Source organism: Boleophthalmus pectinirostris, unplaced genomic scaffold (assembly GCF_026225935.1).
Source record: "Boleophthalmus pectinirostris isolate CB_2022bp ecotype Guang Dong unplaced genomic scaffold, ASM2622593v1 HiC_scaffold_4, whole genome shotgun sequence".
Taxonomy (NCBI): domain Eukaryota; kingdom Metazoa; phylum Chordata; class Actinopteri; order Gobiiformes; family Gobiidae; genus Boleophthalmus; species Boleophthalmus pectinirostris.
In genome coordinates, this window is record NW_026571353.1 from 10,307,865 (window position 1) to 10,329,158 (window position 21,294).

At 38.4% G+C, this 21,294-nt stretch overlaps 1 protein-coding gene across 1 annotated transcript in view; it reads left to right on the forward strand.

The window, feature by feature from the left end:
* adgrd2 (adhesion G protein-coupled receptor D2) overlaps positions 1-21,294 on the forward strand; it is a 160,715-nt gene that overhangs the window by 102,105 nt on the left and 37,316 nt on the right. The window contains exons 6-11 of the mRNA XM_055161493.1: positions 273-902; positions 2,978-3,100; positions 4,942-5,036; positions 5,883-6,155; positions 12,196-12,307; positions 19,399-19,533. Coding sequence (XP_055017468.1) covers positions 273-902; positions 2,978-3,100; positions 4,942-5,036; positions 5,883-6,155; positions 12,196-12,307; positions 19,399-19,533 — 1,368 coding nt within the window. The remainder of the gene's footprint in view (positions 1-272; positions 903-2,977; positions 3,101-4,941; positions 5,037-5,882; positions 6,156-12,195; positions 12,308-19,398; positions 19,534-21,294) is intronic.

The window sequence follows — 21,294 nt, forward strand, 5'->3', positions numbered from 1 at the left end:
CGATTGCGCTTGTCTTGGTTCTGTTTTTGTCCTGGTTCTGTGAAAGTTTAGTTTAGTCCTAATTTGGTTATGTGAACGACTATAAATAACATTTTGCCCTGTGACTGAGGTAACAAGGCAATAACATCTTCATGGAGACAAGGAGGTTACGTTTATTTAACTCTTTATATTATTTTTTGGACCTGAATTTCCTGCACCAATCCTCTTTTGCTATAGTTAGATCTAAAGATAACCTACTTCTCACTTAAATACCCCTTTCTTTTACTTCCCAGATGTAAAATTCTCCGCTCTCAACTTCCCAAAGGAGACTCGTGATGGTTTCGCCCGGATCAACATCTCCTTCCCAGGCCTGTCCTCCATCAGCGTGTGCGTGCGTGTGCAGTGGGACCCCCAGTGGAGCGAAGTGTCCACCATCTTCTCCTACGCGGCCCCCGTCTTTACCAACGAATTCCAACTTCGCAGCCAAGTCGACAGCCAGGGCCGAATCCTGCTAGCCCTCATCATTCACGGAAAACACATGCCCTACAAGGCCTCTTTCCCAAATGACGGAAACTGGCACCACATCTGCGTTACCTGGACACAAGCTGGCGAGCAGTGGACCATCTACGTGGACGGGGAGAGAAAGGACGCAGGCAGTGGAGCAGAGTCGTCCAGGGATATACACGGAGATGGGATATTCATTTTGGGGCAGGACCAGGACTCGTTCGGAGGGAATTTTACGGAGCCGTTCTTTGGGAATATCACAGATTTGAATGTGTGGAATACGTCACTGGAGGCGAGGCACGTGCGGGCGCTCTACGGGTGCTCGCCAGGGTCACATGAGGTGTTCTTCAGCTGGAATCTAGAGCTTTTGAGCAGGCATGAGGTGGTCAGAGAGATGGACGCTCTGCTTTTCTGTCCAGGTTTGTATATATTTCACCTGCACTTATCTAAAAAATACAACACTCCAAAATAAGTCAAAGACTAGAACTACTACAAATTACAGATTAGAAACAAATCAAATTTCCAGTGTGTTTAAAGGTGCACTATGTAACTTTTCTGGTGGACTTCTTTGTTAACTTTTTGTTAAATGTTCCACAGTATAGCATTCTTACTTTGAGCGGGTGCCTCTCCCACAGATTCGGCCTGTAACTTTGTTTGCCTGCGTCACCAGGTTGTCTCCATGGAGATTGACAAGTTTAATGCCATAGTGTGGAACATTCCAGGAAAATAGCCTAACATCTCCAAGACCCCGTTTACACTGAAATGAATCTACGTATCACCGTATCAGAAACTATTTGCGTCCAGACACGTCGTTTCTGTGTCCGCAATCCTTCCTTATTCACACAGCTTTGAGCATATGTGTTTACGTTTTACAGAAACAAAACTTAAAACCGCATTATTAATTTGTATAAACTGAGCACTCAAAACAGCTCTCTATTGTGCGCTGATCAGCTTCTGTCAGACTAAAGGACACGACTCAGTACAATATATTTGTTGTTTCTGTAACAGAGGGGTGTTCTGCTGATGGTGAGTATGTTCTGTGCTTCTATCGCGTTGGAGATGGTTCATGTTCAACTTTTCAGAGATTATACATCTACAGGTCATACGCATACACTGAATATATGCTAGTCTCTTAACATTTTGACGGTGAATTAACTACTTCGCGACGCATAGACCTACATCAGCATTTCAGAGTATCAGTGTTTTCAGTGTTTGTTCCTGAGTCAGATCTGTACTCAGATGAATTCGTGGGACCTGGCGGCACCAGATCGTTCCGTCTCTGGAGCTGTTTTCAGTTGGGTTAGTGTGGACGAACACTGCATCCACAACGAAAACGACTCAAATACGTACGAGTGTGGACGGGGCCTAAGAAGACAAGAAAGTGGCGGACCTTCCATCAGAAAAGTGACAACTAGTTTAACCTTTAAATGTGCTAAAGTGTTTGATCAGAAACCTTTTCCGGTTTTATTTCATTTTATGACACGTCATTATTTTAATTCATGAACATGTTTTTAGGAAATGTTAACGGTGTTGTAGTATCAGGTTGTCCACATGGCCTGTTATTGTGCTCTCCCTGATAGTCAAAGCGCTTTACAATTCATTTTTGAACCAATCATTATTTAATCAAACATAAAAAATACACATAAAAATGTTCTCACTGCTAAACTCCGCTACCTTTTGTGAACTAAACACAGCCTATATGATCACGGTGTATTCAGTTACAGTGTACATCTTGCAAATGTAAAAAAGTTGAGCATAAACATGTGGTTTTCTCTCTTTTTTACTTGAGCTGTCTTACATTCTAGCTCAAAGAAACTGTATTATTCTCCAATGGAACAACAGAGACGGAACACAATAGAGTCTGTATCAACATAAGAGCTATACCTCTGTTAGCGGCGCTGTCTTTGGCAAACAATAGGCACACATAATACTGTAATTAAACAAGAAGTGGGCTGAGGTACATTTGTACAATACATTTCTTTATGAAAAGGTTTTATAAGTCAGGATTTTGAGGCTACTTCAGGACATTTTTGCATTTGCATTGTGTGTAACTGTCTAATAGAAAATACCATAATTACCAGCAAACAGGATTAACCCTACAATGGCAGCCTGGCATGAAATGAATGAGGTTAAAAACAATAGCTGCTGATTTTGCATTTAATGGAATTTTAAATGCCTTTTGTATGCTAATGGTACAACATTTTAAATTACAATTTCATGAAAGAAACTAAAAATAATTTGAATAATAATAATAATTGCATTACATTTGATAATACATATTTATAAACATGTCAACTTAACTTTGGATCAATATAAAATAAGTACAGCCTATAGAACAGGGTGACATGATTCTGTTACTGTTTTTTTTTTTTTTTTTTGCAATTCCATAGAGACAGAGAAGAAAAGAATAACATTTACATACAAACACATTAACACATTTCTTTATCTAATCAACACTTGTCTTCTTGTTTGTCTTGTATGTGTGCACTGACAGCAAAGGACCAGCAGATGGAGCTCCAGGGCTGTAGGACGCTGCAGGGTTGGACCAATCAGCAGCCAGTGTTCAGCCTCATGGACTGCTCTGAGCCACTGCTATTCATCTGCAGGAGCAACAAAGGTGAGACTCCAGCATCTGTTACACACCGATGCACTATTCACAACAATGCAGTAAAAACCTGAGGAGCATGTCCCTATTACTGGTACTAACGAAATGGTTGTTAATTATTCAAGTTTTCGGTAGTGGGTAGAACCAGATCTACTTTACTTTTATTCACTTACAGGTGGTTTTATAGCTCAAAAATACCTAGAAAAACAGGCATTCTGACTGTGAGAGGGTTGCCTCTCCATAGACCTGACCTGTAACATCATCTGGTTTGGTCTCCATGAAGATAGAAATGTGTAATGCCATACTGTGAAACATTCCAGACAAAGCAATAACATCTCCATGCAGAAAGACCTTTCTGGTGGACCCTCCAGAAAGTGTTGGCAGTGCGATTCCAGCTCCCAATGCTGAATGCTGTTGTTGTGTCCCTGGGCAAGACACTTAGCTCACCTCACCCCCAGTGATCTTGCGGTCAGAAGTTGTTTCCAGTAAATATAACAATTTCAATCTAACAAAGGGTAACATGGTGATCTAAATATGTTTTGTATTAGCAATTAAAACTCCAAAGAATTGTAATGCCTCTTCTTTAAAAGTGCATTGTGTAACTTTTTGGTTGAGGGGTCCTTCACCTGTTTGTTTCAATGTCATTGCTCTGCCCGGAATGTTCCACAGTATGACATTAAACAGGTCTACCTTACATTTATTACATTACAGGTGGTTTTATAGCTGAAAAATACCTAGAAAAACAGGCATTCTGACTGTGAGTTGCCTCTCCACAGATCTGACCTGTAACTTGGTCTGGTTTGGTTTCCATGAAGATAGGAAGGCTTAATGCCATACTGTGAAAAGTATTTGACGGACCCTCCACCAGAAAACTTACACAATGTACCTTTAAAGAAGACATGTTGTGCTTGGCCTGCTGTATAGTTTTAATGTACAATACCCGTGGATCATTGTGTTTTTAACTCGCAATATTGATCTACAACGATTTAATAAAAGAAATATGTCTGCTGATATTTGCATTAGAAAACTGTGGTACCCATTGGAGCTGACATCACCATAAACGCCATCACAACAAAGAAATGTGAAGTTGTTGACCCCTCCTATGGATAGGTGCAAATCAAGCAATCAATTTTATAAAAAATAAATAAATAAAAATTGCACCAGCATGACTACGCAGTGCTGTTGAAATCCTATGTGTATCACTGATTAAGAAAATTAAATTGAAGAATGAAGTAAGTTCAGACCATAGGGCATCTAACAGTAGGGGTGAAAACAGGGATTAATCGGCAAAACGGCGTCTTGAAAATAAGTGATCAAATATTCTCGAATCACTCCAAATACAACTTGGAGAGGGTAAATGACAAGGGGAAAGAACTATAACATTTTTAAAAGTGCATAACTTTTCTGGTGGTCCATCAAATGCTTGTCTTCATGGAGGTGTTAGTGTCTTACTTTGTTATTAGTTACCAGTCCAAGTTACAGGTCAGATGTAGGGAGGGACAACCCCACTCACAGTCAGAATACCTGTTTTTCTAGGTATTTTTGAGCAATAAAACCACCTGTAATTGAATAAATGTAAGGTAGATCTGTTAATTTTCATAATGTGGAACATACCAGGCAAAGCAACGACATCTCTGTAGAAACAAGCAGGTGACGGGCCTCCAACCAAAAAGTTACATAATGTACCTTTAAAAGTTAATTTTGCAGAGTAGGTCTTAAACTGTTTTGCAAATGTAAAATATAATATTTAAATATAATATGTATGTAATTACTCTTATTAAGTGAATGCTTTTGAGGTTGTGTTTATAGTGAAAATGTGTCAAAATCTGAATCATTTGTTGCTTTTGCCTTAGAGCGTTTTCTGAAGTTGAAGAAGATCACTGATGTGAGGGACAGTCAGCCGACAGCCTTCCTGAGCCACATCCTCACACACTCCAACAAAACACAGGTAATGTACAACTACTTTACTCACAAACTCCAACAAAACACTGGTAATGTACAGCTACTATATTCAAAAACTAACAAAAGACACCTTAAATGTCTCATATTATGCTATTTTCTGATATTACAATGTTGTTTCTTCATCACAAACATACCTGGAGTCATGTTTTGTTTCATTCACACACATTTAACACAAACACAAAACACTTTGTTATGTCATGTGGTAATACAGGATGTGCTCCAATTTGTTTTTAAACTCCATACACATTCACTAGAGTAATATGGATCATTTCAGCTCTGGAGTTGCCAATCTCTACTGAAAAAAAGTAAGGCTGTTAACCTGAAAACTTGGAAAAAACAACAAATTTATAACCTGAATAGTGTAATATGAGCCCTTTAACATCTCTAAATAGGTTTGTAAAGTAAATACTAGCATTGCATTTTGAAGAACTAACATTTTGCCTATTATAAATTTTGACTCTATTGACACTGTTGTGTAACTTTTCGGGTGGAGGGTCCATCACATGCTTTTCTTCACAGAGATGTTATTGCTTTGTCCAGAATATTTCACAGTATGGTATTAAACGTTTTTATCTTCATGGAGACCAAACCAGACAAAGTTACAGGTCAGACCTGTGAAGAGGCAATCAGAATTGTATTTATTTCTGAACTATAAAACCATCTGTAATTGAGTGAATGTCATGCTGTGGAACATTACAGGCAGAGCAATGACATATCCATAGAAACAAGAAGGTGACTAACTCCCATCCAAAAAGTTACATAGTGCACCTTTAGTCTCTGCAAACTACTTCTCTTAGTCTTTTCATTATTATAATTATTTTTATCGTTTCAGGTCTCCGCCCCCTCTAGCCTGGTGGAAGCCTCGGTGCAGCTGGACTCGTGCGTGCAGGCCCTGGAGCAGACCGAGGAGGAGGGACTTCAGCCTGTGGACATGGTGTCCCTCATACAGCTACTGTCCCAGACCGCCGACGTCCCCCCAGAGACGGACCCCACTCCGGCCAATCACAGCGAGGGGCGGGTCCAGAAGCTCAGCCAGGACTTCATCAGTGTGGCCGACAGCGTGATCAGCCAGGACAACGCCCACAAGTGGCAGGCCATCAAAGAGGTACAATACAGCGCTGAGGGTCTATTATAATATTTATTTTGTTTTATTTTATTTTAATTAATTAATTGATGTATCTGTCTTTATTTATTTATTCATTCATTCATTTAGATTAATTTAGATGACACTAGACATTTTGGTCTTTTTTGAGCTCAATTTTAATTGTGTATATATATATTTTTTTACAATTGTAATATTATCAAATTTATTTCTTTACTTAGCAATTAACAATTTTCAAAAAAATTTAGTCTATAACAGGAAGCTGAAACCCACTCCTCCTCTGTCCTACGCCGCAGCAGAAAAATCATTAGCCACCTCAGTCTCTTCATGTCCTCGTCTTCATCCACACTAATGTCTAAGCAACTTCCTTTACTTTCTTTTATTTATTGTGACTGTAGATGCAATTTCAGATATTGTTCAGTTCACTTTAGGGCTACTAGAGGGCAGTGTGTGCATACATATATACTTGTAGTTATGGAGCACAATACTATAACTTCAATTTAGAATTCAAGCCTAGACTTATATAATGACTTTAATAATTTATATTAGTGAACAACTTTGTAAACACACTTTATTCCAACTACTCCAGCAGTTGTTGATTGTATTTTCAGTTTACATGTGAATAAAAAATTTAAAATCTGCAAACGATAAAGATCACTTTTAAAACAGTGCGTGGTATGAGTAAAAAAACAAAAAACAAACCTCATACTGATCGACTTTATTTTGTCTTATTAAAAAAATATAAAAATGACTTTCAGTATTAATTTCCTGAACATAAACTAGGTGTTGTTTTAATAATTTCATTTTAAAACAAAAAATTGTCTCCGCTCCAAACCTAACGCCGTTACTGACAGAGAATTGGATGTGGACTTCACAATTAAAAAGGTCCAAGCTGAATAATGACAATTAGAAACTTGTGAATCTTGATTAAAATGTCATTAATTGCACAGTCCTAAATTGTATCATGGATTCTCTATTTATTTTCACACCAAACCAAAAATCTATACTTAAAGGGCCCATATTACATTATTTTTCCTCATCAGAAACATACCTGGAGTTGTGTTGTGTTTCATTCACATTCACACACTTTTAACACACAAATCCTGCTCATTTAGGCTAAGTTCTTCTCTCAAACAGAAAACACTCTGCTCCACCTTGTGATGTCATGTGGTAAAACAGGAAATGCTCAGCTGTGTTTTTAAACTACACACAAGTGTGTAGGTTAAAACCAACTGATAGGTTACTTGATTAACAGATTAATTATATAATATTGTTTACTTTTCATATGACGCACACTGCAAAAACCAAACAGCACATCTTTATAAGAAAGGGTAAAATGGAGTAAGAAGTTGCTTCTCTGCTTTATGAATTCTTTCCATAAATACACAGAGTCGGGGCAGGTCTAATATAAGTGAAGGTGGTTTCATTTTTCAGTTCACAAAATGTACAGTTTGAGTCCATTGTCCTTCTAAGATGATTCTTTAGTGGATACCAGTGATGTAGAAGTTTGTATCAGATTTCCCTTTGCTTGTTGGTGATGAGATATTTGTGATGTCATGTACAAAATTTTTTCCATGGAATATTGTCAGTAGAGTCCGGCTGCTAACGGCGCACGAGTAGGTGATAGCATTTGTGATGCTAGTTGCTCTTTTTCTGCAGCGACTCATTATGACAAAAGTTTAATTGAAGATGAAGCCAAGTAAGTTCTTTTTGAAAAGTTTTTCAAAGTTTGGTGCAGCATCTTCACTCATGCCTGCTCGAGCCGCCATCTTCAGGTGCGGCCCTGTCCTGCTGCTTCCCCAGTTTAGGCTCCTGGCTCCACTAATGACATCACTCTGTTACAGCCAATGAAATAGTGGCAGGAGTAACCCTGTCGTCATATCACTGAATACATCTCCGAACGTCTAATATACAAAATGTGAACTAAAAGGTAGGGATGTAACAGTAACTGAAATATCGTGATATCGTATCGTCAAAGTTCTGACAATAATATTGTGGACCATCACAGTATATCGAATCGAAGTCTCTTTACTTAAGAATTATGGTGCAGCAATAGCTAAAAAGAGACAGAGGGAACTACATAGACCATGATCCTTTGCTCCTTTTCAGTTTAGACTACAAGAAAAAATAACAGTTCTAAGCACTTTTAGTTCAATTAAGTCTTGTCAAGGCATTTTAAGAGGAAAAAGCTTTGTTAACCTCCACAGAATATCGCAATAAATATCGTACCGTGAGATGTATATCGTGAAAATATCGTACCAAGAGATTTGGATATTGTTACATCCCTAAACGTGAGCCTCCCCAATTGTGAGCTTTCCTATGATATCGCAATAAATATCGTACCATGAGGTTCATACTGTGATGACATCATATCGTGAGACTTGGATATTGTTACACCCCAATTAAAACATGTTAAATTAATACTATTGAGTTTGGGAAAATATCACAATAAATGTATATGTTTATTAAAATAAAATGGCAAATATTGGTAGGGACTATTTTGTCTTCCCCAAATACTGGTTGTGACATGTCTCCACCGTCCCTATGCAAACCTACACTCACTTGGATCATTTCAGACCTGGAATTGTCCTCCTTTACTAAAATTCAGTAAAGAAGGAGATGTGGACATGCTAATACTGTAGTAAAGAATGAAACATGAATGAATGAATGAAACAAAACACAACTCCAGGTATATTTATGAGGAGCTAACTGCATTATAACATGACTTGAAGCTCACAGAGTCCATTTTGTGCAATATAGGACCTTTTAAAATGTAATTATTCCTTTCCTCCATCTCTATCAAACCCACGTAACACCATTTTAAACATAGCAATTCAGTAATTCCATACTTCAGAAAGAACAAAACTGTAGCAACTATCACTACTGTTTTTATATTTTTGTCACTTTGCCTCTCCACTGTTTGCGCATATATAGATCTGTATAGAGCGCTTCATTGCATTACAAATGTTGTGTATGAGCGTGCCTTCCCCCTCTCCGTCGCTTCGCTCCCAAGGACACTAAGGCTGAATGTAAGCGTGGCACTTGGGAAGCCCGTCTCTCTCTCCCTCTCTCCTCCTCTGCCTGCTCCACGCCTGTGCTCTGAATGGGAGGGGGTTTCAAATGTTACAATGGTCCAGCGTCCACAGCATGAGCTTATCTAGTGGCGCTTTTACAGATTCTAGAAGGCGATGATGTCAGACGCCCACATGACTATTGATTTGCCGTGAAATATCCAAAAGGTAAATTCACTAATATTCAACCGGATCATTTCCAGTAATGACTAGACCTGAGAACTCGCTGCAACACAAATGTGCATTTTAACAATATTCATTTTAGCTACCCCCCACCTGTATTAAATATTATTGGCCTGAATGTATTTATTTATTCATTTATTTATTTATTGGATCTCCATTAGTCTTCTGGGGTAAAGACTATTCTACCTAGGGTCCAAGTTGGCATAATTTTCAACAAAATGTTCCATAATAAAAAAAAAAAAGTTCACATATAAGTTCATACAGTCCTGTTCCATATACTACTATAGGCAATGGCAAGGAGAAAATTCTGGACAAAAGTTAGGTTCTACCAGCCTGGACGACTGAGGGATTCTTCACACATTACTATAGGCAATGCAAGGCAAGTTTATTTGTATAGCACAGTTCGTACACAAAGTAATTCAAAGTGCTTTACAGAATAAGAAAAACATTAAATTGCAATAAAAACATAAATAATCATCATAAAATTAAAGATTAACATTTTAAAAAAGGGAGAGAGACATTAATTACATAAAATAGAGAGAAGAGTGTGGAATGAAAACCTTTCAGTCGTATGCACAGCTAAACAGAACCGTTTTGAGCCTGGATTTAAGCAGCGTCAAAGAAGAGGCCTGTCTCACATTTTCAGGAAGACTGTTCCAGGTTTTAGCTGCGTGAATCTGAAACGCTGACTCCCCTTGTTTAGTCCCGACTCTGTGCACTAGCAGGAGCCGGTCCCTGAGGCCCTCAGAGTGCGAAGTGGTTCATATGGCACTAACATGTCAGAGACGGACTTTGGTGCTGGGCCATGGACAGACTTGTACACAAGCAGAGCTGCTTTAAAGTCTCTGAGCCACAGGGGCCAGTGCAGAGACCTGAGCACAGAATCTATGTGCTCATATTTCCTAGTTTGAGTCAGGACCCGAGCTGCAGCGTTCTGGATGTTCTGCAGCGTCTCACAGCTCGTTTGGAGAGACCAGTGAGCAGACCATTACAGTAGTCTAACCTACTGGAGACAAACGCATGGATAAGTTTCTCCAAGTCTGCTTTAGACAGTAAACCTTTGATGTTTGCTATGTTTTTTTTAGATGGTAAAAGGCTGCAGATGATGATTTGATGTGGCTGTTAATATATGTGGCTATATACTACATCATAAACATTAACTATAATATATTGAATAAATTACAATGAATAACTAGTGACTAAATAAAATTATGTACAATTTCCAATATATCTCTTTAATATTTTCTTCAAACGTGGTTCATGCTTGTGAATAGTTAAGGATTTGGGAAGCATGTTGCAGTATCAATGCACTATCGCTCTCTACATAACTGTTCTTTTAAATGCATTAGTCCTGGGCAGTGGAAGTGTAAAATGCCATCTGAAACACAGCTATTTTCCAGATGACATCACTACATTCTATATAGAGCAATAATATGTGATACAGATGGGAGAAGCTAAAATTAATATTTTTCTGGGTGCAGATTTTTGCAGTATAGCATGGTCTTGGCCACATCTAATCTAATTTGGAATTACAAAATAATCATATTTTATAGTTGTAGCTGAAGTTGCATTGTTTTTATGTTAGAGGTGTTTTTCAAATGACATTTTTTGTAAGGCAACCTCACTTTTTCATTGCTTAGTTGTAACATACACAACATATAATACACATTACCAGTCTTACCAACTTGTCTAAACTATACTATTTACTGCTTTTTATAAAGAAATACAATTAATATTATGCAGAATTGAGTTAAGGTCCTTCACAATATTTTCAGATTTTATATTTCATGGCAAAGTCCAATCAGTTGCTGGGTTTCAGATGACGTCACAACACTCTATAGGCCAATAGTATTTAATACAGATGTGGAACACCTAAAATAAACTGTTAAAAACTGTTTTTGTTAATGGTTAATCTAGTCAGTGATAGAAAAGATTACATTAAAGATATGTGAATAAGCCTTTTGGAAATTTCATGGCAGCAATTTGAACAATAGAGAAATCTGTTTCTTGCCTCCTATCTGAAGTATGACATAATAACAACACATTCTAGAATCTGAAAACCATCAAATTTGTAGTTTTCCTTTTCGATTACTTTGTTATGAAATGTCTAAAAGATAAATTCTCAAAAGCTGAACCTGAATATTTCTTTTAATGACTAGACTGTCCTCCATCTGTAGTAAATATTATTGACTTACATGCCACATGGTTCCCACGGTTATGGAAATCCTGGAGAAGTCATGGAAATTCGTAAATTCAATGAAATTATTATTGCTATTATTGCTATTATGATTATTTCTGAACTTGTGCGCCTTTTTTTTGTTTAAAAGAGATGACAACAAATGCACTGACAGGATTTTGAATGTTAAAAAACTATAATCCCAAACCGTAAGGTGAGGTAAAGGGTTAACATTTCACTCATTTCATTCTACACAGGTAAGGTGCTGTAAAGTCATGGAAGGCCAGCAATTAAAGGAACTGTCTGCAGCCTGCGCTAGTTCACATATAGTACACATATAAGTATCAGTATTTTACCTCATGTGAAAGCTCAAAACCTCCAGAATTCACTCACTGAGATTTAAGGATTGGCTGCAGTTGCTGGGGTTTGGGTAGTGAGGATTCAGATCAGAGATAGTCCTTTCAACTTGATTTCAGCTTTGAAACCAGCAACCCAAACGAGCGACTCATGTGACGCTCATTCTACTTTCAGACTGGATAATAGTGGTTGTGTTAGGAAGGGCATCCACTTTAACGACCGTACTTAGCAGAGCCTTCTCCTGTGTGTGTTTCAGGTGGTGAACGGCCCCATGGATGTGGTGAAGAGCATCGACCGTTTGGTGACCAGTCTGAGCTCTCACCTGATGGCTGAGAATCCACATGTGACCATCCAAAGCCCTAATATCAGTGAGTCCCGCATTTTATTGTTTGAGTGTTGTTGTTTTTTTTACCTGGTCCCCGAAAGATTGACCAGGCTTTGTATTCACCCTGTGTGCTCAAGCCCTCGTGCTCGATGCCGCCAAACAAAAAAAAAAAGTTTGGTGACGATCCGAGGTCATTTGAGGTCACACGGGTTAATTGAAAGGTCACGCCATTATAAAGGATCGACAATCTCTGCAATTTCTGAACCATCTGCAGGCTAAAATATTCACCCAGTCATCACACAAGTTGGCACACACATAACCGGGGTACACTGGATGTTACAGGTTGAAACTGGTCAAGATCACGTGAAGGTCAAGGTAACCAAGGTCAAATATGCGTTTTTGGTCATAACGCCGCGAAGGATCGAGCTAGAGCAGCGGGAGTGGTCTCAAAATCTCATAAAAATTATTACCTATTTATAATTCTATGCATTTGTATAGTATTAATAGTTTTTGAGATAATCACTAATTATAACAGTTCGTTTGTCTTTCAGTGTATGCCATTAAAATTCAAATTGGAACTTTTTTTGGTGATACACAACACACTGATCTACAGTCACACAACTAACATATACAGAACTCATGAAAAAAGACATATTTGTTACACGCTAGTAAACACAGACATTCTCATGTGTGACCAATATCACACAAATGTTCATGGGCACTTGTACAGATACACACATTGCATTGTGGATAGAACGATCATGTCATATGGGCTGGGCTCCTCATAAGCTGCTTCCGTGGTGACGAACTGCCCCCACTGATGCCTCATGGGGGACCAGGTTGCTACCTCTGATTGCACTTGTTTTACTTGTTTTATTCAGTTTATTTATTCAATCCACATTCACTTTTCCAGATATAAAGATAGGCTATAAGAATAATATGAACAATATCAATTAAACAAAACACATAAAGCATCACAGGTGGCTATTTTTTTTTCAAACACATTCACTTTCATTACTTTTTTAAAGATTTAGTACTTATATCGAACAAACAGTACAATTATCAGACTTCTCGGACCTTCTCTGACCTTTATTTTCTACTTCCACTTTTATTATTTTGAAGTAGCAGTACTCTTAGTTGATCACAGTATTTGGCCACCCGCTTCTGGTGCATAGACTATGACTTGAATCGAATGTGCTGGAGAATTTAACACAGCGATGACGAATAACTGTGAAGACTGAATCAAGGTTTAGACAGGAGAGAAAAGTCGTCCTTCACAATCTGTATAGTGATTGAATCATGCATAAGTCATCCTATCACAACACTGCTATTCTTACTCTCTGAATGACGCAGGAGAGCTTAAATCGCATTTTCTCTTTGGTTTTTCAAGTGCCCAGGTATTTGATTTTAAAGGGCCCATATTACGTTATATTCAGATTTGTTTTATAATTTTGTTTTCTCATCAAAAACATTCCCGGAGTTGTGTTTTGTTTCATTTGTTTCATACACAAATCCTGCATATTTAGGCTGAAAACTGAGTTAATTTTGCGTAATATGGGACCTTTAAAAGACGTGTCTAATCGTTGTAAACATATAACTGAACTTTTTAAGAGCTACATTGTACATCCATCTATTCATATTTTGTGTTTCCATAGTAATACTGTAAAAAGCTACTTGGATGGAAATATTTTGGTGGGGTGTATGAATATCATAGTAAAGAGGTCGCATACATAAGATTCTAAATGCTGTTAGGAGAGTTTCAAAATGTAATAAAATGTCTTCCTAAAGACCTGTGATTCTTCTGCTTGGACCTTTTGACTTTAGGTAACACTTCACGACGGATACAAAAAACAACTATTGCACCGCTAAGGGAGGAAAGTGACTGAGGCGGTGAAAGAGCTCGCCCTCCAGCCAGTAGGTCAGGAGTTTGAGTCCCACAATGACCGAGCACATATAGTTGTTGTGCCTTCAAGGTGCACTATGTAATTTTTTAGTTTGGGGTTTGTCGCTTGCTTGGATATGTCATTGCTATGGATATGTCATTGCGCTGCCTGTAATGTTCCACAGTATGACATTAAACAGCTCTACTTTACATTTATTCAGGTAAAGGTGGTTTTAAAGTAGCCCGATTCATCAGTCTGACCTCGCAGTATTAGGATTCATTCGCTCGACAGTAGGCGGGTATTTTTTTATTTAACCAATCGCTGCTATTTGGTCGTGGCGTACGTAATGCACCAAATCCCGTAGGAAGAAGGACAATAACATCTTTCCCCTTGATAAAATTCACCAAACATTCTCTTTGTTCCAGCTTTAAATCCTCGATCTCAGAAATTGTTGCCAACACAGAATGTCTGTCTTCGTCTACATCCATCTCGGCCGCTTCATTTACTGTTGTGCTGTACCACTAAAATGGACCCAGACAGGCACTTGAGTTTGACGTCATGGCTTCACAGCTCTTCGTTGATTGGTCAGTGCGCGGTCTACAACTTCCGGAGTTCTTGAAAACCGTCTAGTGTATTCCGATTCCTGACCTAGTTGCTGAAGAGAAATTAAACTGAGTTGAGGCACTAGGTGGCGCCGGCCTGGCTAGTTTTATAGTTCTTTATAGCTCAAAAATACCTAGGGTTGCCTTTCCACAGATCTGACCTGTAACTTGGTCTGGTTTGGTCTCCATGGAGATAAAGCTTTAATGCCTTACTGTAAAACATTCCAGCCAAAGCAATAAAATCTTCATGGAGTATCAGCTTTGAAGGACCCTCCCCCAGAAGTTACACAATGTACCTTTAAGTAAAAGTACCCACTTAAAAATGTACTTAAAGAGTAAAAAGTAAAACTAATCTGTGCACATTTTGAGATCTAGTAAAACTTCAAATGTTGTGTTTTTGATACAGATTTGTGCTGAATTGAATTGAACTGGAAGAAACAATTGAATCGATCGTTTTCTTGTTTGCTCAAACTACAAACGTGTTAAAAATAAACCCTCAGCCTTTTCAGCAGGTCTAAAACTTTCAGAAAAAATAATTTCAGTCCAGTTAAAAAAATGTGGATTAGAAAGTACAAATACCTGCTCTCAAATGTAGTGAAGTAAAAGTAAAAAGTGTCAGTTTTAAAAGGTGCATTGTGTAACTGTCAAATGCTTTTTTTCCCCATGCTTTTTTTCATTTCCTTGTCTGGAATGTTTCACGGTATGCTGTTATACCTTTCTGTTTTCATGGAGACCAAACCAGACCAAGTTACAGGTCAGATCTGTGGAGAGGCAACCCTGCTTACAGTCAAAATGCCTGTTTTTCTAGGCGTTTTGGAATATATAAAATCACCTGTAATTGAGTAAACGTAAGGCAGAGATGTTTAATGTCATACTGAGGAACATTCCAGGCAGAGTAGTGGCATAGAAACAAGCAGGTGACAGACCTCCAACCAAAAAGTTACATAGTGCACCTTTAAGTAAAGTACAGATGCCGGAAATGTATATTTTAGTACAATACTTTACTACTTTTACTTCGTTACGGTCCACTATTGGCAGATTGTCACTGAGCCATATCATGATTCAAATCCAGTTCAACCTTTTATATTTCTCACCCATCTCTACATCTGTCTGACCTGTTTTAACATCGGCCTTTAAATCTTTGTACTTATTTGCTTGCGTCGGTATGTAGTTACTAGGAAAACATATTTGAACAAAATGTCCGTCCTTCACATGTTCACTGCCACTTTGTCTTGAAAAAGATGCAGTGAAAACATTCTCAAATCAGATTCCTAAGATAAAAGACTTCTTACAATCCGCGAGAAATACGACAAATAGGAGTTACCATGGAAACCGCATTCCAGCTCGGCTTTAATCAAAGTTGATTGCAATTCACTGCGCGGCTGTTGTTTTGAAACACAGGGTGAAAAGTGAGGGAGCGAGAGATGTAGGGAGAGAGAGAGAAACCAGAGAGTGAAAGAGAGAGAGATGGAGGTTGACCCGGGCGCCTCTGTTTCATGAATACAAAATGGATTGAATTCATCTTTGACTATGAATGCACATTTGGACATATTCGCTATTTTCATCGCCCAATGCTGAATGCACAAAAGATCGGAGCTTTTCTGTCAGAATCAAGCTAATCGTTCCAGTGCGGCAGGCGTTTTCAAATTCTCCATCACAAAAACATACAGATTAGAATAGCGTGAATTTGGTCTTTCACACTGTGGACTGACTCAGAGTTATGACAGCGCTGTAAGACACTTTTATACTTCATTTTTCTGTCAATCTAGTAGTCTATGTTATGTTGTCATTAGGCTACACAGTGTTTTCTAGTTCGTAAATCTCCAACAGGCTCCCCTAGATCTCCACTCAAACAGTGAGAAATACAGTGGAAATCAGCTAGAAAGTCCCCCTGAATTGTTCCCTTTATGAAACTATGTTAGTTAATCTATATACATATAAATAAAAAAAACAACATAATTTTTGAAAAAACATATGGAGGACCACTTCCTTTCCCTACTGGCGAGAATACCTGTGGAAATGCATGGTATGCTTCTTTAAAACACCAGCACAAAGAATAAAAAGGCTGGGCATTATCATGTTTTTTGGAGCTGCCCCAAATTGAATCTATATTGGGAGAAAATTAAACAAAACATTGAGGAAAGATTTAGAGTAAAGATCCCTTAAAATTTTTAAACTATGTTTTTGGGCAAACGGACAGATGACATTAAAGGAACAAAGAAAGCAAGCAAGAAAGCAATAACCAAAAAAAAAATGGATGAGTGACTACCGAATCTGGCGGACTGGATTAACATTGTTACAAATAGAAAGACTGACACTCACACCTAAAGATACGAATATGACAGGTATGAGGAAAGTTGGAAACCATGGAAAGACTTTATTAACAGCCCAACATTGTTTTTATTTTTTTTATTTTATTTTTTTACTTTCTATTCTCAACGGAATAAGGAAAAAAAAAAGAAAGAAGGACGAAAGTGGGGGGGAATGTACATTTGTCATTTGAAACTGTCATCTCTAATGGACTGTCAATAAAAATCTGAATAAAAAAAAAACAAAACATCATTTTGTTCATTATATATACCTATATATTGGATTAATTACACATGCAAGTCACAGTTTATCTCAATACATTTGTTCATGTTGAGCATAAGCAAGTATTCTGATTTGGGAAGAATGAGCACCCTGCTTTTATCCCCTGTTGCATGACGTGACACCTGACATGAGTTGATTATGTTCATGGCAGCAGGTAAGGAAATAATTCATATTTCTTCCCAAATCAACAGTTACAGGTGCTACAGGACATTAGCCAGGCTGGCACCACCTAGTGCCTCCACTCAATTTAATTTCACTCCAGCGACTAGATCAGGAATCAAAATACAATAGACGGTTTGCAAAAAATGTGGAAGTGCAAGTTCAGGCACCAGCAAATCAGCGAAGAGTCACATATTCTGTGTTGTCAACGATTCCTGAGATTGAGGACTTAAAGCCGGAACAAAGAGAATGTTTGGTGAATTTTATCGAGGGGAAAGACGTGATTGCCCTTCTTCCTACGGGATTTGGGAAAAGCTTAATATACCAGTTAGCCCCGTTAGCAGCGCATTACATACATCACGACCAAATAGCAACGATTGATTAAATAATAAAAAGTACCCGCCTACCGTCGAGCGAACGAAATCTAAGGCTGCGAGGTCAGACGGTTTGTACGAAGTGAAACGAAGTAAAACCGGCTGAAGAATCAGGCTAACAGGACAAAATTATTTAAAATACAAATTCCTAGTAAACTTCTGCGAGCAAATGAGAATTATATTGATATTATATACTGAAAAAACGTGTGTCACTTCAGAAAAATTGGTACAATGACATAAACAAAGCCCGACATTTGGTCTCGCTACATTCACATTCCATTTTATTATGATATAGAATGCTGATTTTCTGACTCAATACCTCACAGTGCGTGACACGGCCGACTAAAGGCCGGCTAGAGAACGGGACAATCGAGCTGGGACCTTCAAGCCAGGGGGACGCTCGAGCCGGTATTCAATACAGAACTACAGTCATGCCACACTCCATACAACTGTACAACAACTCACCTTTATGCAACAGATAATACTCCCTACAACTGTACAACTACTCACCCTTATGTAACAGATAACCCCATGTTCTCTTAACCGTCATATCATCTTCGCACTGTTTCCCTGCGACCTCTTATTTTCTATTTTATTTTGACTTGTACATATACATTTATGTAATGTAGAATGTATTATACATTTTTTTGTGATGTGTGAGCTACTGTGTCCAAGTAACTTCCCTTGTGGATCAATAAGTCTAGATCTAATCTTTTAGGGCTGCAGACAAAAAAATAATAATAGCAATTTTTGTGATTACTTTTGCGTTTTATGTTGAAAAAGTAGGATTCTGCACATTGTAAAGACATCCAAAAATTACAGAAATTCAACTAAAAGCATGGCAAAAGCTGTCAAAACTATTATGTATCTCTGTGTCAGACCCAATCTTCAAGACTACACCGTTTTTACATCTTTTAGCCTGCTTTTATGGTATACAAATACCAAAACACTGACAATCCTCACCTAAGTCACTCACTCACAAGTCAATAACATTTCTGAAATATTAACTGAGAAATGAACAGAAGAATCCTGTGCATTTCTGAACATGTTTCTAGAGGTCTACGCTGCAGGTTGAACAAGCTTTTCTCATTATTGAACTTGGTGAGGAGGAACAACATTCAAAACACAAAAATGGCAAAACTGTACTTTTTGATCTGAAAATGTTATTGATTTGCCTAAAGCCCCACTCTGTAACCTTTTCACTTTTGTTTGTTTGTTTGGTTGGTTGGTTTTGATGTTTTTATTGTGCTGAAAAACTGGATAAAGTCACTATGAACGGGCTTGCATCTCCGTAAACCTAACGCATTTTTTGCCCGCTTGTTTCCGTAGCTTTTTATTTCCACCTCCAGAATGTTCTGCAGTGCTGCTTTGAGATGTCTTTAGTTAATTTTGGGCCTGTCCCAAATAATTCCTACTGCTTCAGAAATATTACTTAACACTCATTATTAGCAGTAATCTTCAGTGTTTGTCTCTTGTGTTTCATTTCCACAAGGATGAGTTCTAATACGAGGTCTGGTTGTGCAGAGTTGGAGGTGCAGCAGCAGATACTGGATCAGGGCTGGACCGGACCAAACTTCTGTGGACCGGACTCAGACCCAAACGCTGTTCTGGACTGCATCTCTGTGCCCCAACACAATATACAAGATCTACACAACAATGGTATGTACGCAACAAAGACAGTGTGTAGATATATATGTAAAATTCTGTGTTGTTAGGATGTGGAAAATTCCAGAATGGAGGCGACTGGAGGCAAAAGTAAAATGGACATAATAGATTTTTAGTGACTGACTGACATAAAACAAGTTCCATTCAATTATTTTCCGCTTATCTGGGGCCGGGTTGCGGGGGCAGCAGTCTGAGCAGGGACTTCCAGACTTCCCTCTCCACACACACTTCCTCCAGCTCCTCTGGGGGGATCCCAAGGTGTTCCCAGTCCAGCCAAGAGACATAGTTCCTCCAGTGTGTCCTGGGTCTTCCCCGGGGCCTCCTCCCGGTGGGACGTGCTCGGAACACCTCTCCATGGAGGCGTCCAGGAGGCATCCGGAACAGATGCCCGAGCCACCTCAACTGGCTCCTCTCGACGTGAAGGAGCAGCGGCTCTACTCCGAGCTCCTCCCATGTGACTGAGCTCCTCACCCTATCTCTAAGAGAACGCCCAGCCACTCTGCGGAGGAAACTCATTCCAACCGCTTGTATCCGCGATCTCGTCCTTTCGGTCATTACCCAGTGCTCATGACCATAGGTGAGGTTCAGCTCCCTCTTCACCACAATGGTGAAGCATCACTGCCGACGCTGCACCGATCCACCTGTCAATCTCACACTCCATCCTCCCCTCACTAAATGATCAAACAATGTCAATTTCAGTTGTAAATGTTTTTAACCAGGCTTTTATATCGTTTTTATGTAAATCACTTTTTATGTATTTTGTGATATTTTAAAACTAAACTCAATTTCTTCTTTGGAATTACATTATGTTCTACTTCACTTTTGCCATTAGAGAACTTATAAAAGAATGAGAACTTTGCACATCAGTTATTTGAGATGGGCGCGTTGGAGGAGAGGGAGCAGCCCAAGAACATATAATATACATTCTAAGTTCTGTAATAGCATAGAAAAAAATCCTGCACACCGTCTTACTTGCAAATTGTGAGATTTATTAGGAAAAACGTTTTGGTATTAGACCTAGGGTTTGCCCGATGAAGGCCTAGTGCTGAAATGGTTTGTCCTAATAAATCTCACAATTTGCAAGTAAGACAATGTGCAGGATTTTTCTCTATGCTATTACAGAACTTAGAATGTATTTGGGGCTTTATCAATGTTTTCAGTATTTATTTACTGACAAAACTAGACTTTGTTAACACTAAAACTTCTACAAACTTTCAACCATTTCAGTACTTCTGCTAGTGCAAGTATTATTCATAAAACAGAAGCTACTATGTCGTGTCCATTTAATGTAAAATACATTTTTATGAGCTTTTGACCCTCTTAATAATAATGTATATTTCCTCAGTATTGCATTTTCAATAATTCATGCATATTTGAGTTAGATTTGATTTAGCAGTAGGCACCAGGCCAACTCCGTGATATCAGAATGCATGTCCTAGATTACAGACAAATGGACTCTTGTGAGCTTTAAGCCATGTTATAATGTTTTTACCTCATCAGAAACGCACATGGTGTTGTCTTTTGTTTCATTCCCACGTTTGACTAAACCTGGTGTGTCTACAGCTCCAAAGCTCAAAATGTGGCCGTAGTTTTCAAGTGAATTGCTACCTTTTTACCTTTTGTTCCATAGATATTGACAATTCTTGGACTGAAATTATCCAAATGATTCTAGTGAAGGTGCATGGAATTTAAAATCACAGTGGAGCACTTCCAGTATTACCACATGACATCATGGTGTGTTTTCTGTTTGAGAGA